This window comes from Linderina pennispora (assembly GCF_002104995.1).
Source record: "Linderina pennispora strain ATCC 12442 chromosome Unknown DL89scaffold_4, whole genome shotgun sequence".
Taxonomy (NCBI): Eukaryota; Fungi; Kickxellomycota; class Kickxellomycetes; order Kickxellales; family Kickxellaceae; genus Linderina; species Linderina pennispora.
Genome location: NW_024468252.1, coordinates 263,436 through 291,328, shown reverse-complemented (window position 1 = coordinate 291,328; position 27,893 = coordinate 263,436). Strand labels below are relative to the sequence as shown.

Genomic DNA, 27,893 nt, shown 5'->3' with positions numbered 1-27,893 from the left:
CGATGGCCACTGCCAACTACAGATACCAAACCGAGTATCCCCCTGAAGCCCGCTACGGGGAAAACGCGTACTCCGCCAACACTTTCAGCCACGGGTATACTCCTGACACCCAATACCCTAGTGCGGGCTCTGAGCATAAGCATCGCTCAGGTAGCCGCCATGGAGAGGGACACTCGAGTCGCCGCCACAACGAGGGTCAGTCGAGCCGCCAACGCAGAGATGAGCACTCGAGTCCCCGTCACAGCGACAGCCAGCAGCATCGCAGCAGCCAATCCAAGGAAAAGCATTCGTCGTCTCGCAGCCACCAGAGCAGCCATGCAGACAAAGAGCAGCGCCACCGCAGTAGGAGTTCGGGAACTGAGCACAGGCGCAAGCATCGAAGCGACAGGCAATCGCGCGAGGACCAGAACCACAATGGACACAGTAGGCATGATAATGCGGGTCACGCCGACAGCAGCCCCGGGGTGCGCGGTGAGGCAGCAAGCTATGATGAAATGGCCGTGCAGCTGCATACCGGCGCGCAGCCCCCCGCCAGCCAGCGCCGCGACAACCGCCATGGCAACTACAACCGGTACTCGCAGTCGACTGCGTTCATCCCGGCAGCCTGGAATTTTGCCAACAACCGCCACGGCCTGGTCGGTCTGATCACGCAAATCTGCACCGACATCGACAACAGGGTGTGTCCGTCGGCAGTCAGCGTTGTCGACGACCCGAACGCTGTGTTTAATCGCGGCGCGCGCGGCGCGCGGTCGCTGCCACAGGGTGCCTATGCCCAGGTCAACACGAATCCGGCGTACGTGCGCTGCCCAAAATGCAAGCGCCAGGTGCGCACACGTATTTCCCGCGAAATTGGCACCACAAGCATCGTCGCAACTGCAGCTGCCGCCGCAGTCGTGGTCGCTGTTAATGCACCTGCTGCTGCGTATCCGCTGGCTGCGCTGCCCCTGCAGCTCAAGATGTTCAAGCGCAAGGTCCACATCTGTCCCGAGTGCCAGTTCAAGATGGGAAGAAACGTCACCATTCATATCCCCGAGTGAGACGATCCAAAAATAGTGTGCGCTCTTCATGTATATTGTTTATCCTTTCCTGCCACACGTTTTCCTGGCGGTTCGCATACTACTTTATAGCACCTCTCTTTATGCTGTTCATTATGCAAATATATGCGTTCCAAGTGTAATGTGTGTTCGACATTCACTACTGGCTGTGAACGGAGAATCCTGACACGGTGACACATGTGCAGCGCATGTGGTATGCATGTGACATGCAAAAATGTAGATGCTTACATTGGGAAAATTACTGTGTGCTGACTATCAGCTGGATAAGCAGTGTCGACTTCCATTCGAAGATGCATAAGACCCATTGCAACGACAGTACAAATGAGACTGAACTTTAGAATATCTTTTATCTTTACCTTATCTCCATTAGTTCAGCGCAAGAGCTGCTCTCATTGTCGGTCGGCCTGATAACCTCCATGGCGTCATCATGGTGGTCATCACTGGCTGCGCAATACTCTTAGGATATTTATTTATGAGCACCTATTGAATAAGGCCATATAGCTCTTCTAGTAGTCATACAATATTTATAGATTTATTTTATAAATTAATTTGTCTCATGAACATGCGTAAGCAGTGGTATTTGGGCCACAATGGATCCAGTCTGTATAGACTTATTCAAGAGTCTGTATCAGTGCTAAGGACCCCAAGAACCATGCAAGCCAGATCATTTTTAATAAAAAGTTCTTAATGCTATGCATACGCAATAAGGCAAAACTGAACAGCATCATTTCTCTTCTTACTGCCTATTGAATTTCTCAAATGAATATTACTCGCAGCACTACTGTCATAAAGACATCACTTGGTGGTATTGGCTTCCGTGATTCTATGTTGCCCCGCCTAGAGCAATTTGTACACAGCGTCAATATCATCAAAGAGCATACATACTTGCTTGCACGATGGATATTACTCCATCAGCTAGCAGACAATGATGCCTTTGACCCTGCAACATTTGTGAAAAAGGGATTCTTTCGTTCAATTTATTTATTCATTTACTACAATCTGAAGGCGAAGACTGTCATATCTGCCGAGGATTTCGTCAACCGGAAGGACAGGTCAGAACTGTCGAGCGCAGATTTCTGTGATGTGGTTAGATACCATATTTATGATTATCTATTACATAATGGCGATATCGAGCTATATGGTGTATGTGAAATGAATCAGGTAGCGACATATGTGGATACCAAGGTGATGACAGCATACAAGAACAACATTGTGTTGCACTATGGCACTTGCCTACAGCGGATTCTAGCCAAATTGATTGATATTCGCAGCCGCAAAAACACACTGCACAGTACAATGGACAATGTGTCCAAGGCTGAGTTCAATAATGCATGTCAAGTGTATGTTTATATACCTGCACAGAAGCTCCGCCAGGCAGTTGCCTCTAGGCACCCTGATCTCAGTGTGCTCACCCCACTAGTGCTTGCAATCTACAACAAGCTGGCACCAGTCCTTAATGGCTATGATGCCAAGTACAGATTCGCCAAAGACAGCCGATACTATGATGCCAAGGTAAATCCACTCAAGCATCTGCATGCATATATTCGCCTATGCCAGCTTATTGAGAATGAGCAGCTTGGCAAATCTCCCCCAATGCTTGCCTCTGCGGACATCATGGATCTCAGTCCATGTGCGCTTAGACAAGCAAATAATCAAGCAGGTGTTTATTTTGAAAACATGTGAGCAGGTTACAGAGATCAACGCAGCAAAGAAGGCAGCAACAGATGCAAGGAAAGCAGCAGAAAAGGGCGAAAAATTGGCTAAGAAGGCTGTACACGAGGCAGCGAAGATGCCATCAGATGCAACAGAGGCTACTGCTGCAGTTGCAGCAGTGGCGGCTGATTCATTTTCAGGCGCATCGGCTGCTGCAGCAGACATTCCGGCATGTTCCCAACCCGCGGCCCTACCAGAGATCGAAGAACCCAACTGTGAAGTGTCATGGCCTTCTCCGCTGTACAAGCGAGTCATGTAAGCAGGCCATCAAGATGGGAGATGTCCATGATCGCCACTGCATCAACAATAATCCGACACGTTCAAATGACCAGTTCACTGTGATGCTTTTATCAACGTGTCAACCCATGCTGACTAGCAGCCGAGCTCGATCGCAAGCAGAGCAATTCTAGTACAGAATAGTAGATATTCGCCAGGGGTAACAGGAGGCTCCATGGTATAAGAGTCCACCACAGTACTATTGACTGACCCAAGATGCAGAAGCACAAAAATGCATGCTTTTCACGCAATGAGGAAATATACTGGGGCTGATGATAGTAGGGAGGTTTGTTTGACTGGTTGCCTGGAAACACCTGCATTTGTCTATGTACTTACCCTCCACAATTGCAGAAACCTGACATGGGGCTGGGTCAATCATTCAATGGACTCGGGTTTGTGGTCTCGCTATTTCCATACTTTTACTGATCCCAGTTTGTGAGTTGCATAGATCTCTTCTATGTACTAGCATGGCCACGATATAGATAGCATCTGCGTACATAGTCTCTGCCTACTACATTTCCTTCTTCAGTAGTGCTTTATCATTTACATTTACGGATATGCGGAACCTGGTACTTCGAAGGCACTGAATTAGCTGAAGAATCACAGCGCTGTGTGCCCAGCGACACCAGTGTGGATGACGCAATGTCAATTGACTCACCAACCGTCAACGAGCCCCACACAGAAGCGCAAGTAGTAGATACATCATCGGGTATTTGATAGTGTCATTAGCCACAATCGGTATCCCGGGGTTCTTGCTACACTATGTACGAGCACGACTGCGAAATCTTCGAAACTGTCACCTGATCCCAGCAGTACCTTTCCCTTCCATTTTTCTTTCATTTATTTTTTTTTTTGGAATGTTGTGAATATGCATTTTCGTCGGGTTTACATGGCATAGTAATATCTACAGTCCCCAAGAATATATATTCGCAACACTGCCACATGATGGCCAGAGCAAGTACTACATGCCATTGCGGAGCCGAGTCGATGGATACACGCCCAGCCGAGCTAGAAGAGCAGCGAGCTGTTGCCAAAGCTCCTAACGTGCACCCTACCGGTGCCTTTATTCAGGAAGGAAGCTCTTATGGTGATTTATAGCCTCTGGTGAGATAGTGGCTGCATATTATGTCACCTGGGTTGCTTCTTTCATCTCTGGAGGTTCAACGAAAATGCTTTTCGACGCATACTTTATACACAGAGCAACAGCTTGCTACATAGTTGGGGGTTTAAGGTATACAAAGTTTTACTAAGAGAAACAAAAGAAAACGAAAAGAAAGAAGGAAAGAGTGGCAGATGATAGACATATGACCCTGTTCCTTCTGGCACAATGTCATGACGTCAATTCGACTTGCCCAATGTGGCAGGTGAGAACCTCATTGTCTGGTTTATAGGTCGGATTCCATGCCTTCATTATTTGTCTAGTTTTCTGCCAATCCGAGAACCGCATTGGACTATAAACGTAGCCAACTCTCTGGGTTCTATCGTTGTGCACCAGGCGAAAGACACGTTAGCCACCACTTGACACATAAGTTGAGTCTGGGCTCTTTACTTGCTGATCATTATTCTTGTAGTTTTAATTCATAGCATACAGAGAGGTCAATTAGATACAACGATTTCAGATAGGAGTCTTGTCATACACGTTGCTCTCGCTGCGATACTAGCCTGAAAACTGCAGTCTGCAGAGGTGTTAGAGCGCACGCCATTGCACGCCTGGCTCGGCGCTCGCTCACAGGCCCTAGTGTTAGTAGCGGTGCCCACCCTAGCCGCCACATAATAAGATGAAACAACGCAGGCAGCCACAGGATTTCCGCCACCTAATAACTGTCACAATATATCCTCTTTTATACCAATCCCCACCCACTAGTAGCTATGAATGAATAGTGTAGCACTATACAAATAGCATGCAGTTATAGCCATACTATACTTCACAGGATATTTTGCCAGTTATTACACTGGCTACAGAATAATAGCTGGAGATATGGTGTGAGACCATGAACGATTACCCCGTACATCTGCTTGCATGTTAGTTGGGTCAGGCAAACTATAAAAGCGGAAAGCTGAGAAGGGGCAAAAGGTACATATCTCATTCGCGAAACACGTATAACTCTAATCCACCACATCAGCATGCATTCATCTACCATCACCCACAGCGACCCGTATAAATACCAATCGGGTTTCGGCAACCATTTCTCGTCGGAGGCTCTCCCAGGAGCACTGCCTATAGGCCAAAACTCTCCCCAGGTGTGCCCGTACGGGCTCTACGCCGAGCAGCTCTCGGGCACAGCCTTCACCGTGGGCCGTGCTGGCAACCAGCGCACGTGGCTGTACCGCATCCACCCGGCGGCCATGCACAGGCCCTTTGAGCCGTTTCTCTCCATTCAGAACAAGGTTATCGGCAACTTTGATACCAACAATACTGTGACCACGCCGACCCAAATTTGTTGGCTGCCGTTCGAGATCCCCGAGTCGGAGCCGCTCGACTTTGTCACCGGTCTGTGCACAATCGGTGGGGCCGGCGACACCGCCCTGAAGAGCGGTCTGGCCGTGCACATTTATGCAGCCACGGAGAGCATGGATAAGCGTGCATTCAGCAACTCGGACGGTAACCTGCTGATTGTGCCGCAGCAGGGCCGTCTGGACGTGCAGACCGAGCTTGGCCCGATCATGGTGGCGCCGAACCAGATCGCCGTGATCCAGCGCGGCATCCGCTTCTCCGTCGGCCTGCTGGACGGACCGAGCCGCGGATACATCCTGGAGGTCTACGATAACCACTTTGAGCTGCCAGACCTGGGCCCCATTGGTGCCAACGGCTTGGCAAACCCGCGTGACTTCCAGACGCCGACGGCAAAGTACGAGCACACGAGCGACTCATGGGAGATCGTCAACAAGTACCAGGGTGAGATGTTTGCTGCGCAGCAGGACCACTCGCCCTTCGATGTGGTCGCATGGCACGGCAACTACGCCCCGTACAAGTACGACTTGGCAAACTTTAACGTCATCAACTCGGTCAGCTACGACCACATCGACCCGTCCATTTTCACCGTCCTGACCTGCAAGTCGGTTCATCCAGGCACGGCTGTAGCTGACTTCATCATATTCCCGCCGCGTTTTGAAGTACAGCAGCACACATTCCGCCCGCCATTCTTCCATCGCAACTGCATGACCGAGTTCCTGGGTCTGATCCATGGCGAGTACGAGGCAAAGAAGGACGGATTCCTGCCTGGTGGTGCTTGTCTACTCTCCACTATGACACCGCATGGGCCAGATACGAAGACCGTGGAAATTGCAACTATGCACGAGTTGCTCCCTAGACGCATTTGCGAAGACTCTATGATGTTTATGTTTGAGTCCATGTACCAGCTGAGACTGACAAAGTGGGCAGCCAAGCACAAGCAGCGCGACCACAACTACTACAAGTCGTGGGAGGGCATTCCGATCAGATTTAACCCGGACAAGATCTAATTTAGTATATATGAATGTCATTTATCCTCATTTCTTTCCGTTTTATTGCAGAAGTTTAACCAGGCAGTGTAGAATAGGCTGGTACCGCTCCATCACATCTACACTGAACAAGGGAAGAGCCTTGGAACCCCTATACTTTGCAATATCATCTGTTGTTGGTACCGCTGCTCAACAAGTTTCTCAAAAGCGGGTTAGCGCGCCGAAGAATAAATATAGTGCAGGTTTCAGCATTCATTCGGATGTACCAGACTTCACTATTTTCTGAACCAGTAAGTATTCCATCATAGCTTGTCGCTCTATGTTTTGTAATAACCAATTTCATTGCTGTAGTCTGCTACTACACTCTTATCGAAGTGAGGAAGCTTTCTATATTGATTTTTGCAGCATTTGTAACTCGCAACACTATCGCACTTTTGCACAGCACGTTTTGGACCTGCCCTTGCAGGCCTCTAGTCGCTGTCCGGTCTCTCCTCTCGTCTTTGTTTTCCTGCTGGTCCTTGTGGAGGGTGTACAATGTCCAGAGTGCCTCCCGTCTGCCAAGCATTGCCTCGATAGTACTCAAGGTGGCAGCATATGTTGGACTGCCAACGTTGCCCATCAGCCACCCAATATCAATACTATGAATGCGGAGCAAACCGTATTCCAGCATCCAGAAGGCGATAATCCGCGCAGCGTTGTTGACTGCTGGCCCAGAGTACTGGCATGTAGGTGGAGCCCTTTCACTTCACTTCACTTTTTCCCTGCATCTTTATATGTTTAATACATAATGTGAACAACGTATATAGCAGTACTCATGGTCAAATGCTTTTATGCAAAAAGGCATTTTCGTACGTCAAGTCTCTAACTTTAGAACAGCAGTTAGAGCGGCGATTACCTTATTATCTGATTATCACATACTCCCGTACTCAAATCAATGTCACACATGACCATGAGATGTCACCTTGCATACACATGCGGTAGCAGCCGGAATCCGAGTACTTTATCATCCGTCGTTGCGGGAGAAACCACGCCCAATTGTTTTTTGCACGAGGCAGGGAGTGGGGAGAATACCGCAGCAGCAATGAGGCGGGCATTAAGAAAAATATTTTTCATATACCGCAATACGACAGTGTCAGGTGGCGCCAAACAATGGAGCCTGGGAACAGAACGGAGAGCCAGACATGGTGGAGATAAGGTGTAGCGAATCTGCACGGATATTGCCAGTGGCAGAAATATTCAATTTGCACTTTTCGCTGAGCATCAGAGTGGCTCCCTTATTTTTGGGAGAGCAGTGGGAATGACCTGCTGGCGGCTGCAGCTTCTTACCGGGGACAAAGATCCACGCGCTATACGCTCTACAGTGCTATCCCTGCACTGCAATATATGTCTACAGACTTCAATGAGCGCATATAGAACGAACAAACTTTCTGACTCAGTGACGCGAGGCATCAACGGATTTGGAAAGCAATGCGGCTCATGGAGCCCGCATCCCACCCCTGGACAGGCCGAGGATTGACATAGGCAAACTATTTGCCAACACTAAAATAGAGAACCTCCCCAGGCCCAAGGCAAGAGTGCGCTTGGCCGGGCAGATCCCTTTGGGTATCTGCTTTTCAGACGATTCAGGCCAGGAACAGCGATGTCTGCGCTGGCGTGACTTGCGGGCCAAGGCACATTGCAGCTGGCTTTACGTAAAGTATTAGCGCCTGTGGTGGCCCATTGGTCGCTGCTCATCTGGCCAATGGGCCACCCGGCGAGGCCACCAACAGCTGCAATTGCAGACAAAGCGAGGCGAAGTGAGGGAGGTGCGTTTGCTGCTCGGAGGAGGCTACATGGTCATGCATGACACATCCCCAAATTCGCTTATCAGGCGTTGGTTGGCGGGTCAACAGCCGAGCAGTGGGCGTGGTTTAGGGGGAGGGGGTGTCAAGTATGCCTGCTGGCAAATCCTACAGGTATGTGAAAGTCGGTGGGTTTTTTTGCTGTGGGCATTCGGAGGCTTGCGACTGTCGGAGTAGGCATCCCAGGACTATAAATGAAGGCAAATCCTCGAGCCAGGCGCTCCCAGCTTTACCAAACCACCAACATTTGCTCTTTTCCCACAGACAGCACACACCACACACCTTTTAAGCTAAACCCTCCACAGCTCCATTACAATGTACAAGAACGACGGCCACTCTTGCGCTTGCGGTGACTCTTGCGGCTGCGGCGACTCGTGCAGCTGCTAAACCCCTGCTCCTTCGTGGAAGGTGTTTGCGGAGCATTTAGGCTGTATCTCCTGGTCGGACATCCTTCAGTGCGTATAAGCTCATCTATCCCCCGACCACTAGGCCCTCCCTACCATTACTCGTCATTCGCTTCACCACATCGCTCCTGTCATTCGATGTATACCCTCCCATGCCCCACGCAGCCAGATGTACCTGCATTCTTCTTCCTGGCGGCCCCGATTTGTCCTAAACATATACCAGTAAAAGCCCTACTACAAACATCACCTTTAAGCCGGAGCAGCGGAAAGATGAGTCGTAAGGACTCGGCAAGGCAGCGCAGAAACGCCCTTGCGGAACTGGGAGCAAACGCATGGCAAACAGCGAATTAGCGGAGCGGTAGCAGACGTGGAATTGGAGCGTCCAATGTGCTGTCTCTCAGCGGCGAAGCATCGGCCACACCACATGACCCCCTTTTTGTGGAGGATAATGCTTACACTTGCATATATTGCGGCGCTATCGATGGATGGACATTATTACACACGAGGATCAGGTACCAGAATTACATACTTTTTTCTCTGCGCAGCACACCTTCTAAGGAGCAGAATCCATATACTTTCACTACTTTCTACCATTTTCGTCTATCGAAATACATATCCAAGTTTTTCTAACTGCAGTTCATTGGTAAAAAGGGATACGCCACTAGTTCTTGGCAGCAGGAGCTGAGGTGATAGATACATCGACTCCAACTGTTGGGTCCGCCTCCATGTTCGGGCCAATATCGGCATGCTCCGCCCATCCGTATGCCATGAGCTGAACCTTGTCCGCACCCTTGCTGTTGCGCAGCACACCAAGGAGCCCGCTGTTGCCGCCACGCAGCAGCACGCACGACGGCGTGTCAGTAGCCCTGTGCTTGGCAAGCAAAACGCCGTTGACCCACACATAAACAACAGCCCTGCCGCCGATATGCAGATACGCAGGCTGGTCAGCCTGCTCGGCAGGCTTCAGGTCCCATCTCCACCAATGCACACCATTGTCAACCTTGACGTCCAGGCGTGTCGACCAGTATTCGTCAGTGTCTGCAAGCGGGCGCTCGAGACTCGTAGACCAGCCATCAGCCTGGTGCTCGTCAGGGAACCCGGACGAGTTGTACGTCTGGGCAATTTCCGAGACATCGACACCGCACACATCCCAGCGCGTGCGCAGCTGCTCGGTGCGGTGGTCGTGGTTGGTGTCGTGAATTTCCGAGTCATCGTGATCTTCTCCGATCAGATTGTATCCGTGCCAGTACGCGGCAATCAGGCCGCGCGGGGCGTGCGCATCGTTGTAACCGTCGGACTGCGTACCCACACCAAAAGATTCGACAACGACAAAGACCTCGTTCAGCGCGCCCTCCTTGTCATCGGCGCCTGAGATGCGCATGGCTTTGGTTACATCATAGGTGACTGTACCTGCCCAACGGTCGGGGCCACGCAGGGCACCGGGCGTCCGCATCGCTTCCAGCCATCTCTTGAACTGAGTTGGCGCCTGCGGCATGTGGGCAGTCTCATGGCCCGACATGTTGCGGCCGTTGACCCACACAGTGCAGCGGTGTCGGGCGTTGAGCTGCAGCTCGATCTTGGGCGCCTTGATGTGCTGGGGCTTTAGGCGCACCTGGCAGCGGTAGAGGATGTGGCTGGCATTGCGGCCAATATCCGTGGCCTGGTAGGCAAATGTGCCCAGATCGCGCTGCCACGACATTACGTTGATCTGATCCATTGTCTCGAGATCAGCCATAGTCGGCAACAGCTTCCAGGGCAGGTCGTCGAAGCTTGTCATGCGTTTCTCAAATCCCTGAACAGCTGCAGACACGATGGGCTGCGGGTTGGTTGCAGAGAGATGCCAGACAAATGCATGACCTGCATATAGGGACTCCGCACCATCGGCTTTGGACAGCACACTGTTGGCTGGCAGGCTGGGCTGGGCATCCGAGAGCATGTACAGCTTTGTCTCGGCTGCATACGGCATGTGCGCAATATCGACGCTGCCAGCATTGGGACCCACCATGATACCGTCGGCACCCCACACGGCACTTTGCGCAATGCCGTATGAATCCCTACCAAAGTTGACAACGAGGGTGTCCAGGGCCTCCTGTGGCACCATCACCAGCACAATCCGATGCGCCGTTTGCAGCAGTGATCTTGGCAATGCCTGCGCCAGGCCTGGGCATGACAAAGCTGAACTTGTGGTCCTTGGCATGCTCAATATCAACAATCTCCACGTCCGCGTGGCCAGTGACAGTGCACTCGCCGAGAACAAATAGCTGCCCGCTCTGGACCTCCTCAGTCGCGCAAACCCATGCCTCGGCATTCTCCGTCGGCAGAGCGACACGGGCGTAGATTTCCTTCGTAGAAGCGACAACATTCACGACGTCGCCATTGGTGGTGGTGACGTTGAGGTTGGCAGCAAACATGCCACGGTTGCGTGGTCCCAGAGTGGCAGTCATTGCGAAACTGAATGTGCCGCCAAGCGTCGGCGCGTCGGCAAGCGCATATTGCAGAGCGATCTCCTTGCCAGGCTTCGCGTCACTATCGATAAACGTCACCAGCGAGAACTGCTCCGATGACTTGTCAGCACCGATCACCTTGGAGCGGCCAGCCGCCTCGTACTCCCACTGGCGCCGGACCTTCACGGCCGTGGCCGGCAAGCCGTGGGCACGAACGCTGCGCACTGTCGGCTTTTGCGTGCGCGCAATCCACGGCCGGGAGTTGACAGCATCCGAGGCCGCCACCTGCAACTGCAGCGCGCGAGCCATCTGCAGGATCAGCTTGGCCGTGCGCGCATCCTGCGTCGGCGTGCCGTCAGCGTTGACGCCAGCATAGGTGTCAGCGCCATTTCTATCAGCTGCAAGATGCGGGCTGTCGAGGTTGCCCCAGGTGCTACGAGCAACGAACCCAGGCAGCGCAAATGCAGCCAGGCCCTGGCGCAGAGCTGTCTCGATCTGCATGCTGAAAAGCCCAGCCTTACCCTCGCTGCCCTTGTACAATTCCAGCGCAACCATAGGCGAGTTGTCACCGCCTGTGACAGCAGCAATATCGTTTATGTCGACCGGGTTGGCGGTTATATCGCGCAGGGTGAATCCCGAGATATCGGTCCTGAACTCCTTGCCAATAAGCTTGTGGCGACGCAGGCGCTTAGTCACAGCGCGCCACGCGATAGACGAGAGCGATGTGAAGTCGGCAGGCCAGTTCAGGTTGTTAGTGACCAGCGGGGCACGGATGACGCGCTCTCGGCACATGCGTGCCAGCAGACGGGTCTCATCCTGCAGGGCCAGCGGCAGGCCCAGGGCGCCGCGCTCCTCCAGATGGTTATCGAGCTGCACCAGGACAACACAGCCGCGGCCACGGACGTTCTTGGTGACAACCTCATGACCAACGATCAACGACACAATATTGTCGTACCACTCGCCCACAGCAGCCGCATAACGATCGTCCCACCGCTTAATTCCAGCGTGCCACAGATGCCTCAGGCGGACGTGGTCGCGCTGAACCAGCCAGAACGGGAACCCGCCGGCCTGAACGTCATCACCGATGTACGGACCCACGCAGGCAATCACATAGACACCAAGGTCTTCGCACAGCGTCAGCAGCTTGTTAACGTTGCGCACGCCCTTGAAATTATACTGGCCCTTGCGTGGCGAGTGGAACGCCCAGTTGAAGCGGATGCGGACAGCGTTGAATCCCGTAGCCTTGAGCTGCAGCAGCATGCGCGTCCACGCGGCCACAGCAGCCTCGTCAGACACCTTGGTGTCGGCGGCCGGGATCCGCCAGTAATCAAAGTCTGCTGCCAGCAACCACACGGGCTTGCCCTCGATGTAGAAGCAGCGGTGGTCGAACGAAATGCCCGATCCGTACAGATCCATGTCGTACTTTGTGCTGTCGCTGGTGACCACTGTTGCCAGGAGCTCGCCGCTGCGCTCGACCTCCTCGTCGTCAATGTCACGGTGGTCGCGGGCACTGCGGACGATCTCGCTGAACTCACCATCGTCGTCGCTGTTGCCCTTGTCCTGCTTCTTGATCTTCTTGCTCTTCTTGCCGGTCTTGGGCATGTTGCGTGGCGGTGCGCTGTCCCGGCGGCCCTCGGCTTTGCGCACAACCAGGTCGACCCGGGCACCCGATGCGTAGTGATACCGCAAGCGCATGATGACAGATGCGCTGATGGCCGCGAGGATCGAGAAGATGACAAGCAGGGTGTTTGAACGAGCGATGATGTACAGCGCTGCTGCGCCCATGGGCACCAGCACTATGCCGGATTCGAGTATCATTCCAGCCATTGTTATTTAAATTTAGGACAGCACGGGTTAGCTGAGGAAATTGTAGTGTGAAAAAGTAGCAGACACAGAAAGAAAAGCGAAGAAGAAAAACGAACGCTGTATGCGGATCAGGGCGCTTTAAGGGACCTAGACGGCACGCAATACACACTTTATATGGGCTGCAGGCATCTGGCCTCTCTTGGCGACGATATCAGTCGAAGTCCGCTGACGCCGACCGAATGCCATGAGGTGGAGTTTTTGTTGGGCACATGTGCCCGGAGAACCCGGACGGAGCTATTTGCCATATGAAAGCACCTCGATAGCTCTTTGCGCACCAAAAACTGCTGCTGCCCTGGAGGCGAGATCGGTCGGTGGGACGGAGGATGTTGACAAAGCATAGCACGCCTCAATGGGTGGGGGAAGGCGCGGACTTGGGTCGGATTCCGTCTCTCCCCTACGGTGTTGCACTGACGTGTCTGTTTGGAGCTCTTGCGCAACTGCTAGGTCCGCCCACGCCAAGAGTGAAAATCGGTCTGTGGATCTGATCAAGCCTGTTGAAGATAACAGGCCCGAAATTAGCCGTGGCGGTTGCACCATATGTCGGAGAGGATCTGTCCGGACGGTCGGAAAAGACACACAGGCGCATCCTGCTTGGAGACGACACCTACCAGCCAGCATGGCTACAGGCTTTTGTGAACGGGTTTCCAGCAGGCCATGGGAGGCACTGCATATGTGCCAGATGTGTATACGTGTGAGGCTGTATGCATAAATGCTCAAAGCAGTTCCCTTTTTGGGAGTATTGGTACCAATCGAACAAATAATGCATCCTGCGGGAGGAAATTGCAGTACCAGCACAAGCATGTGTGGCTGCGGGATATACAAAGGATGGGTGCGGTGCCGGTCCTTATTGCTCGAACGGGTTGTTTCATCGATAGGGCTGTGCTGCTCAGTTCGACAAGCAAACGCCAATATAGCGGCTATTTCTGTCACACAGCACTCCCTCTCCGACATTACCGCATCGATAAAGCAGGATGGCCGAATTGGTGGGCTGGATGTAAATTGCCGTACACACTCGTCTCTGCGAAAAGTGGTTAGATCAGCTTATTTATTTTTCAGCCAACAGCCGCCACTTCTGGGTGGGGAGCCCAGCCAAGCGCATGGCAGGCTCACGCCCGTCCGATCCGGGCCTTTCTCCCTTGTTAAACCCGCGCATCTGCCTCCGGCCTGTCCGGAAACCACTTTTCTTCTCCAACCCAGATTTATAATTCCATTTTTGCTTAGTCACACTTGTTTTCTCCAAGCCTTTGACCGCTACCTTCAAACAGCCTGGTACCACCCTCGTCTCCCTTTTCCGTTACCATAGTATCGATATCCAGATGCCCGAGAGAAACGTAGTCATTATCGGCGGCGGTTTGGTGGGCTCGCTGACGGCCTGCTACTTTGCCAAGCGCGGATGGCAGGTTGATCTGTATGAGAAACGCCCAGGTAAGCAATTTTGTCTTCCGTAATGAAGCCGGATCGATAAGGGCCAGGCCGCAGCATAATTCAGCCTATTCGCCACCAGTCAACTGATAAGCATCCACATGACATTGCACGAACGGGGTAAGCATTTGTAGACCTGCGGCTGCCGGAGAACCAGAACCTGGTTGAGCATCCGATCCATCAACCTGGCGATATCCGAGCGCGGGTTCTCAGCGCTGCGGCGGCTGGACCCAACGCTCGAGAAGCGCGTCAAGGCGTTGGTAATCCCAATGCACGGGCGCATGATCCACTCTCTGGATGGCACCCAGACCAGCCAGGCCTACGATGTATTCGGCAAGGCCATCAACTCAGTGGGTCGTAGCACGCTGATCCGCGTGCTGCTGGACGAGGCATCCCAGTACAAGAACGTGCGGATGCACTTCAACCACGAGTTCCAGCAGGCGGACTTCGATGCGGGTCGCGCGGTGCTGCGCAACACTGAGTCGGGCGAGCGCGTGGCGGTAGGATAGCGACCTGATTGTGGGAGCCGATGGCGCCTACAGCCGCGTGCGGCAGCGGCTGATGGCCAAGGTCATGCTGAACTACTCGCAGACGTATATTGAGCACGGCTACTGCGAGTTCTCGATGCCGCCGCGCAACGGGGACTTTGCGATCTCACCGAGCCATCTGCATATCTGGCCGCGGCAGTCGTTCATGCTGATTGCGCTGCCCAACCAGGACAAGTCGTTCACGGTCACGCTGTTCATGGCCGTGGCACAGCTTTGACCAGCTCAAGACCGGGCAGGATGCGGTGGAATTCTTCCGCGCGAACTTCCCTGACGCCCTGGATCTGATGGGCGCCGATAAGGTTGCCAGCGAATATATGGTCAACCCAAAGGGCTCGCTGATGTACGTCAAGTGCACGCCGTACACATACAAGAACAGGGCTGTGGTCATTGGCGATGCTGCCCACGCCATGGTGCCGTTCTACGGCCAGGGCATGAACTGCGGATTCGAAGATATCGAGGAGCTCGACAAGATCATGCTGAGTGTTGCCAGAGAGTCTGCCTCCACCACAGACTCCACCTAGCGGCATGTCCGACGACCAGATCCTGCGTGCTCTCGACACGTACTCGAGCAAGCGCACCAAGGATGCCTCGGCCATCGTCGACCTGGCCCTGGACAACTACGTCGAGATGCGCGCAAAGGTCATCGACTATGCGTATCTGGCCAGAAAGCACCTTGAGGGCCTGCTGCACAGAGTCTTCCCCAAGCACATCATTCCGCTCTACACCATGGTCAGCTTCACCTCCATCCCCTATGCAGCGGTCATTGGGAGGTGGCAGCGCCAGTCCCTGTGGCTGCACAGGGCTGTGCGCACCGCCTTTGCTGCTGCCGCGTTCGCTGTGGGCGTCGCGTCGGCCCGCGTGCTGGGCTTGCGGGCTCCGTCCCTCGTCGAGGTTGCTCGGCTATTCACCAAGCGCAGCTAAATCTCACCATGCCATCCTCTGGTATAATCAGTCAATACATGGACCTGTCTACTGTAACCACCACATGTCCACAAAACAGAAACAGAAACAGAAACTCTTGATATTGCAATGGCAGAATCCCAACCTCTGCATCTAAAAGACACGGTACACCGGGTAGTACTCGCCAGGGCCCTCCACAACCTGCTCTGGCGAGATTCTGAACTTGTACGGGGCACCAGGCACCGGCGGCAGCTTCTCCTGCGAAAACACCGGCTCCTGCAGCTTCGCCAGCGCCTCGGCCACGTCCCTCACTTCGACGCTCGGCACGCCCGTCTCCTCAGCACCCTCTGCCGCAGGCGCAACCTCCGGCAGCTTGGCGATCTGCGACGCACCCAGCAAAAGGTGGCCGACATCCTGCTGCGTGTACACGGCTGTGCGCGGATAGTTGCGTCGGGTGTCGCGCTTGAAGTACGGGTTCTTGCTCAGGTCCGATGCCGCCGTCACGGGCTTCTTGTACGGCGGCTGCGACACCGGCGCCGGGCTGCGGAACGTCGTCCGCGGCATCATTGAATCCTTGTACTCATTCACCCACACGCGCTTGCCGACCTCGTTCCAGAACTTTTTGAACATGATACAACCTCTGTGGTGTATAGATTGGTGCGAGAGAAATAACTACTGAGAGTGCTGAATTGACGGGGGTGGAAAAAGAGCCTGCCCAATTTGCGCCGAATTAGCCCCTCGCAGTCCACGGCAGCCAGCGCCAGATGAGATATTCTAGCCCTTATCTCGATCACCGGATCTGATCACAGCCTAGCGCACCAAGCCTTTATGGCTTTATTCTGCTAGTCAAAAGAGAAATGTAAAAGAGACAATAAGGTGGTCTGCGAGCGTGAGCGGATCGCTTCCTAGCGCCTGCCGCCCTTGTTGCGCTGCTGGTTCCCGCCCTTGTTATTTTGGCGGCGGCCCTTGTTGCCTCCTTGGTTGTTGTTGCGCTGGCCGCCGCCCTGCTTGTTGCGCTGGTCGCGCTGGCCGTCCTTGCCGCCGCGCTGCTGGCCCTGGCGTCCATCACGGTCGCGCTGGCCGCCCTCGTTGTTGCGCTGGTCGCGCTCATTGGCAGTCATGCCACCGCCGATCTTGAGCTCAAACACGCGCTCATTGATGTCTGCAAACGCACCGGCCTTGGACGACAGCGCCAGGGCAGTCTGCTGCAGCCGCGACGAGGCCTCAAAGTTGGCCGGATTGAAGATCAGCACGCCGCTGACCTCGTCCAGCGACGCCGCCAGCTCCTCGTTGTAGACCATGCGGGCCAGCAGCGAGTACACCTTGGGCGAGCCCAGACCAAACATCGTCGCCAGGTCCTGGATGCCAATCGACTCGAACTGCGTCGAGTATGTGAACAGGTAGGTGCGCAGGGCCTCGATCTGGATCTTGCTGGCCAGCATCTTCTTGATCTCCTCCGCCTCAGGCAGCAGCGACCAGATCTTGATGTCGTTGATCAGGTCGCGAGCAGACTCCCAGTCGCCCTCTGCCAGAGCCTTCGACGCAGCCATGATGTGGTCGCGCGTGTTCTCGGGCGGGCCCAGGAACACCTGGCGCTCGTTGAAGTCGAGCATGCGACGGAACACGCGGCTGATGGCCGAGCGGCGCGCGTCGGCGTTGGTGTTGGCCGAAGCCATGTGCGGGATCTCCAGCAGCATCGACGACGTCAGGAACACGCACTCGAGGAGCTCCAGGTTGATGTTGATGTGGAACGGCAGCTGGCGCTGCTTCTCCAGCTGCTCCTGCTCAGGCGACAGCTGCTGCATACGCTGCTGGCTCATGCCCTGTGCAAGCAGCTCGCGCTGGCGGCCGCTCGAGATCAGCTCCTGCGTGTGCTGGAACGCCTCCTGGATCTTGCCAATGCGGAACGCCGCCATGCCCAGCTGCGCCAGAGCGCGGTTGTACAGCACCTGCGTGTTGACATCTGCCTGCTGCACGTTCTCCTGCAGGTGAGACATCAGAAGCAGGTCGCGCGCAACATAGTAGCGCTTGTGCAGTGCATGGTTGAAGATGTGCATCAGCATGGCGCGCGTGCGCAGCAGCGGCTCGGCGTTCTGGTACAGGAACGCGCACAGCATGTGCGTGCCGTCGGCCATGTCGCTGACAACAGCGCTGGGCAGAATCTTGGACTCGTTGATGCCCTTGGGCAGTGCCTCGAGAGTGACTGCCTCGACGCGGGCGTTGACCTGGTCGGTGCGGTAGTACAGGTGCTCAAGGCGGCGCAGCACAATGCGGCACTGGCTGTCCATGACGCTGGCACGCTCAAAGTACAGCTGCGCACGCACAATGGTGGTGTACAGCGGCACGTCGTCGCGCATGCGGTCGACGTAGTCGGTCGTGTGCGGGTCAATGTTCTGCAGCGACTTGGTGAACTCGTCATCGAGACGGTCAACAAAGGCAATAATTGAGCCGCGCAGCTCGATCGGCTCACCCTTGTAGCCCATGTCGCTCTCCTCGTCTTGCAGCTCGGCCGTCTCGAACACGCGGATCTGCGGGTTGGCCTCGAGGACCTCAAGCAGCTGGTTCAGGTGCTCCTGAGCCTTGGCCCACGCCGGGATGGACATGTAGCCAGAGACGACCGGCGCCGCATCGAAGCGGGCCGAGACCATGGCCATCAGGACCTTGACCTGCTGGACAGCGTTGGCAGACACCTTGTACAGAGTCTCGAGTATCCGGATCGACTCCTCCTTGTCCGTGTTCTTGCGTCCACGGGCCTCGATGACCGCACGCAGGTGCTTGTTCAGGGTCTCGGCCGTGTACGTGGGGCCCTGGGCCTTCTTGCCGCCCTTGCCAACAGTGGTGAACCCGTCGTCCTCCTCCTCGTCGTCGTCCTGGGGACCAGCGGCGATAGCTGCAGCACGCTGCTGCGAGGCCTGAACCTTCTTCTGTGCCTTCTCCTTCTTGGTCAGCTTCGTCGACTCCTCCTCCTTCTTGGTCGGCGTCTTCTTCAGCCAGCGCTGGAAACCAACCTGGCCGTCGTCCTCGCTCTCAGACGATGACGACTCCTCGTCCTCGTCCGAGTCCCAGTACGAGTCATCCGAGTCGGATCCAGCATCGGCAGCAGGCGCAGCAGCAGGCGCTGGCGAGGCAGTACGGGCAGGCTGCTCCTCGACCTCGTCCTCCTCCTCCTCGGTGTCAGCATCGCCATCCTCATCCTCCGAATTGACTGGGTTGGCCTTGAACTCGGCAATCTGCTTGGCATACGACTTGTTGTGCTTGCGCACACGCTGCTTCAGCTGGTTCAGGGCACGGGCATCGACAGCATTCAGCTTCTTCAGGTCGGCCTTGGACTTGGGCTTCTCGACAGCATCCTCAAGGCCCGCAAGGGCGCGGATGTACGAGCGCGGCAGCGGCTGGCCCTTCAGGCTCTTGACAAGCTTCGGCACGACCTTGTTGACCTTGTCAAAGTCACCCGACACCGAGTGCCACTCGTCCGCACCCATTGCCTTCAGGATTGCCCGCGACAGCTCGATAACCTCGTCCATCTGCTTGTCCTTGGCGCTCTTCACCACACGCTTGACGTCGTCCTCGGAATCAGAGTCCACCATCGCGCGTGCGAACCGGCTACCGCCCTGCTGCTGCGGTGTCTGCCTGGTCTCGTCATCGGAGAACTCAGAGCCCGACGACGAGCTGGTGTAGTCTGAATCAGAGTCCGAGGACTCGTCGCCACGGAAGAAACGCGACATTTTTTTGTTGTTGGTTGCGTGAATCTGGGTAAGGCTCTTTTGCCGGATGTGCTTAGACGCGGTGTGCAATTCTCTTTCTGATTCTCGCCTGAAATGAGATGATTCAAAAAAGGGCAAGAAGCAATACGCGGACCGGAAACTAGTATGTATTTAATAGCTGTAGAGGCGTCCGCTGTCCGGTTAATTCTAGCACGATGGCAACAGAAAAGGCTGGAAAGAGAAATAAATAGGTGGTAGAGAAGGGCCTGAATCCACCTTTCGCGGGCTGTCGAATTCCAGCAGCCTAATTTTTTATGCGTGCTGGCCGGCGCGGTTGGGGGCCATGCCGCTTTCCTTCCCAGCACCGATCGGAAAGGGCCAGCGGTGCAAAACTTTTCGGCTCGGCTCACATGCAGTGGCTCTCAGCCCGGGCGGCTCAGCCCTTGCGACGTGCCAAGGCTATTTCGTTCAAGAGAGGCGATCGAGAAAGTTCGAGGTTAAATATCGAGAAGATGGAGTTGGAAAATAGACTGGAAAATTATAGTTTGCGAGCTTAGTAGCCGTAGCCGCCCTGCTGGTAGCCACCCTGGTTGTAGCCGCCCTGCTGGTAGCCACCCTGCTGGTGGCCGCCCTGGTTGCCTCCGCCATAGCTGTCAAAGGTGTCAGCCTCGCCACCGTGCTGCTGCTGGTAGGAGTACTTGGGCTGCGAGTCATCGGCGAACTTGGTCTCGGCCAGGTTGGCGGCATCGCGGGTCGCCTGCTCAATGACGACCTCGCGGGGCATGCCAGACTGGGCACCGCCCGACTTCTCCCAGTACTTGATGGCCTTGGCAGTGGCGAAGGCAACGAGCAGCTTCTTCATGGTCGAGTGCTTGACATTCTTGCCCTGGTTCTTCTGGCGCTGCTGGTACCACGAGAGAGCGCTCCATGCGGCAGCACCACCTAGAAAGCGACAAGTGGGAGCAGATTAGTGATGCATGTATCGTTGGATGTAGTGTCGGTTTAACGTGCGCCCCAACAACAAGGCGCTGCATGTGTCCACAATAGGCTGGGAAAAAGCAGCGCGCAAATGCCGCCCCACCACGTCAGTCAGCTGAATCGCGGGAGGGCATTGGAGAAAAGAGCATGCTGTCCATCCACGGGAGCAGCCTGCCTCACACGCCTGAGTGAGGCAGGTCGCAGGAGAAGAGTGGGAGAGCCAAAAAAAATAGGCGCATGTCGCCGAGCCGGAAAAAGAGGCTCTGCTCTCCAAAGACAGGCAAATCTAGAACCCTTTGGATGGAACAGTCCCTAGGCAACTGAAAGAGAACTGTGGAGAAAGGCAAGCAACGTCATACAGATAGCCCAATGCAGGGAGATACATCGCTGCGGGCCTTGGCAAAATCAACAGAGCGGAGCAGGGGCAGCACAGAGACAGTAGTTGCGCCGCCTGCAACAGGTATAGTAAAGCAAAACCGAGGAGCGCTAGCGCAGTGAATAGCTCGACTTACCAATAAGCTGGTGGCTCTTCTTGGACTTGCCCGGGCCGTTGCCGAAGCCAAACAGGCCGCGCTCGCCCTCGCCGCCGGCATCCTGGAACTCGCGGAAGCTGCGCTCAATGTCATCGGGATCAAAGTCGCCAAGGTCGCGGGCGCTGGTCTCGGGCACATACAGGCCGCTCAGGGCGTCAGCGTTGGCAGAGTCGCCGAGGAACTGGCGAGCAAGCTGGTCAACGCTAGCGTTCTCGTCAAAGTCGTCCTGGCCATAGCCCTGGTTGCCACCATAGCCGCCCTGGCTGTAGCCCTGGTCGTAGCCGCCCTGGGGCTGGTTGTAGCCGCCCTGGTTGTAGCCCTGGTCGTAGCCCTGGTTGTAGCCACCCTGGTTGTAGCCCTGGTCACCACCATAGCCGCCCTGGTTTCCGTAGTAAGACATTTTTTTGATGAAGTGTTTGCTGATAAAGACTGGAGAAAAAGAGTAGAGAATACTGAAGCAAGCAGGCAAGGCGTGCAGCCGGCAGTGGCCAGCTTTTTATACCAAAACACCCGCGCGTGTGTGGCAGCAAGCAGAGCGGGAGGAGGGCGATGAACCCCTGGTCCGACCACCAGCACCCCTCCGAAAAACAAATCGCAGTACGATACTCTGGCGGAAAAAAGCGCTTGATTTCCCAGCCTGTCCATGACGACGTGCCCTTTGTGAAAACGGCACAATTATTGCGTTGCCACTTGAGCGTGTCCCGGGCTATTTTTAGAACGACCACAACCCGGCTCTTCCGTAAATGGCTGCATGTGCGCGACAAATCTCGTCTGTTGCGGATGAACCCATGACGCAATTGGCACCAATTAGTAAAATCACGCCTGTTGAGTCTTGGCATTCCCCCAAATCATCTGGGGACTGTGTTTCTGGCAGATGGTAACTGGCCAGCTGCACCGCCCTGGCCAAGAGCGTCCCGGCTGCGCAATATCAAGAAGTAGCGCCCCTACAGTTGAATCTGATGCCTTCCATATAGCAAAATGCGTTCTAAATATAGACTATTCTGGCCGCCCAGCCAGCTTGCAAATGGTCGCCCGCGCCCACTCGTATACGACAAAGTTCAGGCCATGCAGTGGGAATGCTCGGATCAGGCTGACCGAAATGCCGCGGTAAAGCCCCGACATGCCCAGCTTCGCATAAATGTCGCGCGCGCACTGCCACGAGCTCTGGAACGCCCATGTGCTGCGTGGTTTCAAAATCTGCGACTGCATCGTGGACTTGACCAGGTCCACGGGGAAAATGATGAGCCACGAAACAACGCCGCAAGTGCCACCCGCCAGCATATGCGTGAGCGGCCCGGTGTGGTTGGATCCCGTCAGCCGCCGCAGCGTCTCTTTGACTGTCTCGTAGGACGCAAAGTATATTGCGGTCCCGCTCAGGTCACGGACTACCAGAAAGAGAAAAATCTGTTGAGTGCTCTTGCCCATGCGCAACATCACAAGTCATGCAAGCGGTGCGTGACCATGTGCATGTCCAAAAAGTATTTTCTGTCTTGGCATTCATCCACGGATGTGCGACATGCCCAAGACGCGCATGCCTCGCTGTGGTAATTGGTACTTACTGATGTGCAGCTGCAGCCCCGAGTAAAGCCCCAGGGCGCCCTTCTGGCGGAAAATCTCGCGACACACCGACAGATTGGACCTTGCCCACGCCGGCGACGCGCTCTGCCTGCCTGTCAGCCCCAGCGTCTGCTTTACTGCCCCTTCCATCTCCTTCTTCAGGAGATTCGCCAGCTGCATCTGGATCTTGACCAGCTCCAGCGGACAGCACATGACGGCGATTGTGGTGCCCGCCACGCTGCCCGACAGGGCCGCAGTCAGAGCCACAGATCCGAGCGTCGTACGCTGGAAGTCGGGCACAATTGACCGCATGCCCCTTAGCGGATCGTGGTCCCGCAGCCACTGCTTTGTGCCCTCAAAGACCGAAAACGACAGAGACTTTGCTGCTGACGTCGTCATCAGGGGAGGCAGGAATCCGCGATACAGCCCCAGGAGCCCTTCCTCGGCCAGGGATTTCCGCAAGCATGTCAGCAGCGACGAGTAGTGGTGTGTCTGCATCCGCGTCTTTAGAGTGTCAAACTACAACATCTCCGTTGCTCCCATTTTGTTTGTTTGGCGGAGAATTTGCACAGGCGGGTTAGCAACAGCAGCAAAGAACAAAGTGCACATGTGATGTCGTGCGCTGCATCCATTTCAAGCACTTACAGGGTACCCGGCAAGAATGCCAGTCACAGCCGCAGTGATAGCCGACGCAAGCGTGCGGTTCTCGTATAGGGCCATCCGCCACCTCTGTTGCCCCGAGTCAGTACTCGCAATCTGCTTCCATGTCATGGTCCCGCCCGACTTTCTGTCGCCAGGCGAACCCTGACGTTCGTTTCAGGATACTGTCACCGGAATCCGACTGGCTGGTGCCTGCTGCCGAACTGCCGGAGAGCGCCATGTGTTAAAGGGAGAAAACAAGCAAAACACAATACGGCTTTCCGCTATTTGTGGTCGCAGTAGTAGAATATATATATATGTACAAAAGGCCGCTGGTTCGGTGGGGACCGCCGCGTAGCAATAGGCTCAAGTAGAGCGGGCAATGTTATAAAGAGGCTGTAAATTGGTCGAAATGACAACTATTAAAAGAAAACAGTTCGTTCCTCCACAGAGACCCAGAGTATCCCTTACAGACCAGTGTGTCGGAGAACGTGTACCACGAAAACCAGGGGTCCAGCGTTGGTTGAAAACGGAGGTTTTGCGAATGAGTTAAAGAGTGAGTGGAATTCTAGAAGCAGAGACGAGCAATAGAGAAGGAAAAAGAGAAGCGCAAGGCACAGATACAAACAGAGATTGCAGGTCAGCAAAATAAAGATAAGGCGCTGTCGGGCGAGCAAAGGGCCGACAATATATCCTCCTGGTGCCAGAAAATACTCTAGTCCGCTTTACCTATCTGGATACTGGTGCCGATTCATCAAGATAGACCGTGGAATGGTGAAGAAAGCAGATATATTAAGAAGGTTAACGGCAAAGTCATTTGGGAAACAGGAACGCATTGGTGGTGGGGACGCTGCCGATGTTTGTGTTCAGCCGATGGTGAGCTCGTATACAATTACAAGAACGTTTATGGCGATGAGTGGGACTACACGTAGGTATGGATGTTAGCAAAAAAGGCGTGCGGAGCGTCTTCCACGTCACAGAATAAACGAGACTTACTCCTCATCAGCGTCCGCACTGCCGAGATCAGGTTGATGAGTTTGGATTTGACCGACTCTGTGTCTCCGTAGACATCTGCGCTGTTGCGTGCCCAGCCAACTACAAAATGAACATCCACCTGTTAGTTCCGATGGGAGACTTGCTGTCGGACTCGAGCCGACTGCCCCTGTGCTGCCGGGAGGGAAAACTTACTCCGCGCCAAGAACCGCTCCTCATTCAAGATGGCCACTGCATTAAGCATCAGCAATGCAACGTAGAGTAATGTGAAGATGCCAGACATGGTAGCTGTGAAGAGCAAGGGAAATGCGCAGAGAAAAACGAGGAAAGAAGGCGACGACGAATTCGCCGACGACACATGCAGAAAAGCCCTGCTGCATGAGCTTGATCACCCGAACCGCATCAGATCTGCTGCTCAACCACCAAGCAATCGATCGACATCGTCTGGCCGGTAAACGGACCTAGCCGATTCACGCAACTACATTGCAGATGTGTTGGAAGTGGCATGATTCCAGGCACCCGAGCAGCACGTTCTAGCGCTGTTGTGGAGGGGGATATACCGGACATTGCATTGCCTTGGCGGCCCTGCCTTTCTGCGCTTAGCTGTGTGCTTCGGCAAGTCCGATGGGTTGTACCGGAACAGCCTTTTTCATCAACTGCAAAACAGAGGGAAACGGCTGCTTGGACTAGCACACACACACCACTGGTACTCAATGCCTCAGGAGACTGGGAGACAGTACCAGCGGACTATAAAGACCCAGCCGCAACCCCCATCGCCCGCTCTTCGCCACTATCATCGTTTTTATTTTGCATACCTCTATCTTTATATTCATCCTAAACCCCCAAGACAATGGCAACGAACGCGACGCTGCCCGACACACTGCTGGACAAGTTCCTCGCAGGCCTCAACACGACCGGCGACATGTCGAAGGTGATTCCTGCCGGCTACACGCCGGCGTGGGCGGAGCGCACATGGCTCTCGCTCTTCGAGGGCCGCAACGAGGCACTGGTATTCGGCATTATCGCATTCACGATTCACCAGACATTCTACTACGGCCGGTATGTCCCGTACCTGATTGCCGACTATATTCCAGGCGCTGCAAAAGTACAAGCTGCAGCCGGACCGCGAGATCTCAAACGAGCAGTGGTGGAAGTGCCTAAAGTCGCTGATCTTCAGCCAGCTCTTCGTGCAGCTGCCCATGATGATGTTCTTCAAGCCGGCAGCCGACCTGGTCGGGTTCGACTGCGGCGTGCCGTTTCCGCCAGTGGACCAAGGTGGTGTTCCAGGTGTGCGTGTTTTTCGTGATTGAGGACTTTTACCACTACTGGGCACACCGCTCGTTCCACTACGGCATTCTGTACAAGAAGATCCACAAGGTGCACCATGAATACACGGCGCCCTTTGGCATCGCCTGCTGAGTACGCGCATCCGCTTGAGACCGCAATCCTCGGCCAGGGCACGATCGCAGGCCCGCTGCTGTTCAACTACTTTGTCGAGCAGGTGCATATCACGACTATGCTGATTTGGATCGCTGCCAGGCTGTGGCAGACCGTCGAGGCTCATTGCGGATACGATTTCCCGTGGGCCATGAACCACTGGCTGCCGTTCTGGGCTGGTGCCGCCCACCATGACTACCACCATATGGCGTTTGTCGATAACTTTGCATCGACGTTCAGGTGGTGGGACCGGGTGTTTGGCACCGACCGGCGGTTCCAGGCCTACGACGCCAAGCGTACGAACAAGGTCAAGCAAAACTAGTGTAGAACAGTGTCAAACAAACAGCATTGCCATGTCTCCTCTCCTGCAAAGCACACATGAAAGCCATGGCTTGTTAAGGTAGAAGTGTTGTTTGAGAATTAAAGTTAGAGAAAGGTGCCTACGCATCGTAGGTCGTGGCCGAGACGTTACCGACCGCGGCCAGGTCCAGTTGGTGTGGATCCACTTGCCGGGCTGGCCGTCGAGCTCGTAGGTGTGGGCGCCAAAGTAGTCGCGCTGGGCCTGCAGCAGGTTGGCGGGCAGGCGGGCAGTGCGGTAGCCGTCGTAGAACGACAGGGCGGTGCCAAGGGCAGGCACGGGAATGCCCATGACCACGGCCGAGGCAATGGTGTTGCGCCAGCCAGACTGGGCGGCGGCAGTGGCCTCCTGGAAGAACGGATCAAAGAGCAGGTTCTCGAGGTTGGCGTTGGTGTCGAAGGCGTGCTTGATGTCGCCGAGGAAGGCCGAGCGGATGATGCAGCCGCCGCGCCACATGAGGGCAATGGAGCCGTAGTTGAGGTTCCACTTGTACTGGGCCGAAGCCTCGCGCATCAGCATGAAGCCCTGGGCCGTACGATGATCTTGGAGGCATACATGGCCTGCTCGAGGTCCTTGATCAGCTGGGCCTTGTCGCCGGTGAAGGCGCCATGGGCAGGGCCAGCCAGGATCTTGGAGGCACGCACGCGCTCGTCCTTGATGGCCGACAGGCAGCGGGCAAACACAGCCTCGCCGATCAGGGTCACGGGCATGCCGTAGTCGAGGGCGGAGATGGCGGTCCACTTGCCAGTACCCTTCTGGCCGGCGGCATCGCGGATCTTCTCGACCAGCGGCTGGCCGTCGGTGTCCTTGAAGCGCAGGATATCGGTGGTAATCTCGATCAGGAACGAGTCCAGCACGCCCTTGTTCCACTTCTCAAAGATGTCGCCCTGCTCGTCGTCCGACAGGCCCAGGCCGTCGCGCAGAAGCTGGTACACCTCGGTGATCAGCTGCATGTCTCCGTACTCGATACCGTTGTGAACCATCTTGACAAAGTGGCCGGCGCCGCCCTCGCCCACCCAGTCGCAGCACGGGGCACCGTCGGGCGCCTTGGCAGCGATAGCCTGGAAGATCGGCTTCAGGTGCGGCCACGCCTCGGGGTTGCCTCCCGGCATCAGCGACGGCCCGTAGCGCGCGCCCTCCTCGCCGCCCGACACACCGCAGCCCACAAACAGGATCTTCTTCGAGGTCAGGTACTCGTACCGGCGCTGGGTGTCCGGGTAGTGCGAGTTGCCGCCGTCAATGACGATGTCACCCTCCTCGAGGTGCGGCAGCAGGGTCTCGATGAAGGCATCGACGGCGCTACCGGCCTTGACCAGCAGCATGATCTTGCGGGGCCGCTTCAGCTTGGCCACAAACTCCTCGATGGAGTGCGCTCCGACAATCTCAGTGCCCTTGGCCTCGTTGGCCAGGAAGTTGTCGACCTTGGCCACAGTACGGTTGTACGCACACACCTTGAAGCCGTGGTCGTTGATGTTGAGAATCAGGTTCTGGCCCATGACGGCCAGGCCGATAAGGCCGAAATCAGCAACAGCGGTAGTCATCGTATAGGTGGTAAAGCTGGGTAGTAAGTGGAGATGAGAAAAAAAACAAGAGCAGGGGGATGGGTTTTTTAAATACAGAGCTATATGATGAAGGCCACAGGGGAGGGCGCCATGGCGGCTTCTTAAATCCCTCTGGCCAGACCCGCATGCCAGGAGACAAAAATCGGTTTAGGGCGCGCAGGGCGGGTATCTTCTTTTTGCTTGCCAATGGCGTTGTGGCAATACGCGCTGCTTGTTGGGGCG

At 55.2% G+C, this 27,893-nt stretch overlaps 12 protein-coding genes across 12 annotated transcripts; 4 read left to right on the top strand and 8 right to left on the bottom strand.

Annotated features, from left to right (window-relative positions):
- Window positions 1–2: 2 nt before the first annotated feature.
- Window positions 3–1,037, top strand: DL89DRAFT_256226 (uncharacterized protein; the record flags this gene model as incomplete). Its single annotated transcript, XM_040885426.1, has 1 exon — window positions 3–1,037. The coding sequence occupies one exon, from the start codon at window positions 3–5 to the stop codon at window positions 1,035–1,037; it is 1,035 nt and encodes a 344-aa protein (XP_040744693.1).
- A 4,095-nt stretch (window positions 1,038–5,132) lies between these two features.
- On the top strand, window positions 5,133–6,773 carry DL89DRAFT_266193 (homogentisate 1,2-dioxygenase). The gene has a single exon (XM_040887002.1). It carries the CDS (start codon window positions 5,169–5,171, stop codon window positions 6,504–6,506), a length of 1,338 nt encoding a protein of 445 aa, XP_040744692.1. The 5' UTR covers window positions 5,133–5,168; the 3' UTR covers window positions 6,507–6,773.
- A 2,618-nt stretch (window positions 6,774–9,391) lies between these two features.
- Window positions 9,392–13,001, bottom strand: DL89DRAFT_256224 (uncharacterized protein; the record flags this gene model as incomplete). The annotated part of the gene is made up of 2 exons (XM_040885425.1): window positions 9,392–10,760; window positions 10,789–13,001. 2 exons carry the CDS (start codon window positions 12,999–13,001, stop codon window positions 9,392–9,394), a joined length of 3,582 nt encoding a protein of 1,193 aa, XP_040744691.1.
- Window positions 13,002–13,137: 136 nt separating this feature from the next.
- Window positions 13,138–13,897, bottom strand: DL89DRAFT_121115 (uncharacterized protein). Its single transcript, XM_040883206.1, has one exon. It carries the CDS (start codon window positions 13,839–13,841, stop codon window positions 13,275–13,277), a length of 567 nt encoding a protein of 188 aa, XP_040744690.1. The 5' UTR covers window positions 13,842–13,897; the 3' UTR covers window positions 13,138–13,274.
- A 163-nt stretch (window positions 13,898–14,060) lies between these two features.
- DL89DRAFT_277802 (kynurenine 3-monooxygenase) lies at window positions 14,061–15,931 on the top strand (the record flags this gene model as incomplete). Its single annotated transcript, XM_040889467.1, is given in 5 exon segments — window positions 14,061–14,484; window positions 14,620–14,926; window positions 14,967–15,202; window positions 15,222–15,503; window positions 15,532–15,931. 5 exon segments carry the CDS (start codon window positions 14,357–14,359, stop codon window positions 15,929–15,931), a joined length of 1,353 nt encoding a protein of 450 aa, XP_040744689.1. The 5' UTR covers window positions 14,061–14,356.
- On the bottom strand, window positions 15,836–16,785 carry DL89DRAFT_121042 (uncharacterized protein). Its single transcript, XM_040883205.1, has one exon. It carries the CDS (start codon window positions 16,538–16,540, stop codon window positions 16,064–16,066), a length of 477 nt encoding a protein of 158 aa, XP_040744688.1. The 5' UTR covers window positions 16,541–16,785; the 3' UTR covers window positions 15,836–16,063.
- A 30-nt stretch (window positions 16,786–16,815) lies between these two features.
- Window positions 16,816–19,497, bottom strand: DL89DRAFT_221993 (uncharacterized protein; the record flags this gene model as incomplete). The annotated part of the gene is made up of 2 exons (XM_040884558.1): window positions 16,816–18,846; window positions 19,117–19,497. The coding sequence occupies 2 exons, from the start codon at window positions 19,495–19,497 to the stop codon at window positions 16,816–16,818; spliced, it is 2,412 nt and encodes an 803-aa protein (XP_040744687.1).
- Window positions 19,498–20,167: 670 nt separating this feature from the next.
- DL89DRAFT_291735 (uncharacterized protein) lies at window positions 20,168–21,525 on the bottom strand (the record flags this gene model as incomplete). The annotated part of the gene is made up of 2 exons (XM_040890228.1): window positions 20,168–20,556; window positions 21,105–21,525. The coding sequence occupies 2 exons, from the start codon at window positions 21,523–21,525 to the stop codon at window positions 20,168–20,170; spliced, it is 810 nt and encodes a 269-aa protein (XP_040744686.1).
- Window positions 21,526–22,121: 596 nt separating this feature from the next.
- Window positions 22,122–23,402, bottom strand: DL89DRAFT_221718 (mitochondrial carrier; the record flags this gene model as incomplete). Its single annotated transcript, XM_040884532.1, has 3 exons — window positions 22,122–22,539; window positions 22,774–23,201; window positions 23,328–23,402. 3 exons carry the CDS (start codon window positions 23,400–23,402, stop codon window positions 22,122–22,124), a joined length of 921 nt encoding a protein of 306 aa, XP_040744685.1.
- Window positions 23,403–24,187: 785 nt separating this feature from the next.
- On the bottom strand, window positions 24,188–24,597 carry DL89DRAFT_221825 (Yos1-like protein; the record flags this gene model as incomplete). Its single annotated transcript, XM_040884541.1, has 3 exons — window positions 24,188–24,243; window positions 24,318–24,397; window positions 24,479–24,597. 3 exons carry the CDS (start codon window positions 24,595–24,597, stop codon window positions 24,188–24,190), a joined length of 255 nt encoding a protein of 84 aa, XP_040744684.1.
- A 639-nt stretch (window positions 24,598–25,236) lies between these two features.
- Window positions 25,237–26,073, top strand: DL89DRAFT_274420 (C-4 methylsterol oxidase; the record flags this gene model as incomplete). Its single annotated transcript, XM_040889184.1, has 4 exons — window positions 25,237–25,377; window positions 25,409–25,546; window positions 25,581–25,691; window positions 25,735–26,073. The coding sequence occupies 4 exons, from the start codon at window positions 25,237–25,239 to the stop codon at window positions 26,071–26,073; spliced, it is 729 nt and encodes a 242-aa protein (XP_040744683.1).
- Window positions 26,074–26,146: 73 nt separating this feature from the next.
- DL89DRAFT_321575 (6-phosphogluconate dehydrogenase, decarboxylating) lies at window positions 26,147–27,696 on the bottom strand (the record flags this gene model as incomplete). Its single annotated transcript, XM_040891290.1, has 3 exons — window positions 26,646–27,696; window positions 26,224–26,613; window positions 26,147–26,191 (listed from the first exon to the last, which is right to left on the bottom strand). The coding sequence occupies exons 1-3, from the start codon at window positions 27,648–27,650 to the stop codon at window positions 26,147–26,149; spliced, it is 1,440 nt and encodes a 479-aa protein (XP_040744682.1). The 5' UTR covers window positions 27,651–27,696.
- Window positions 27,697–27,893: the final 197 nt, after the last annotated feature.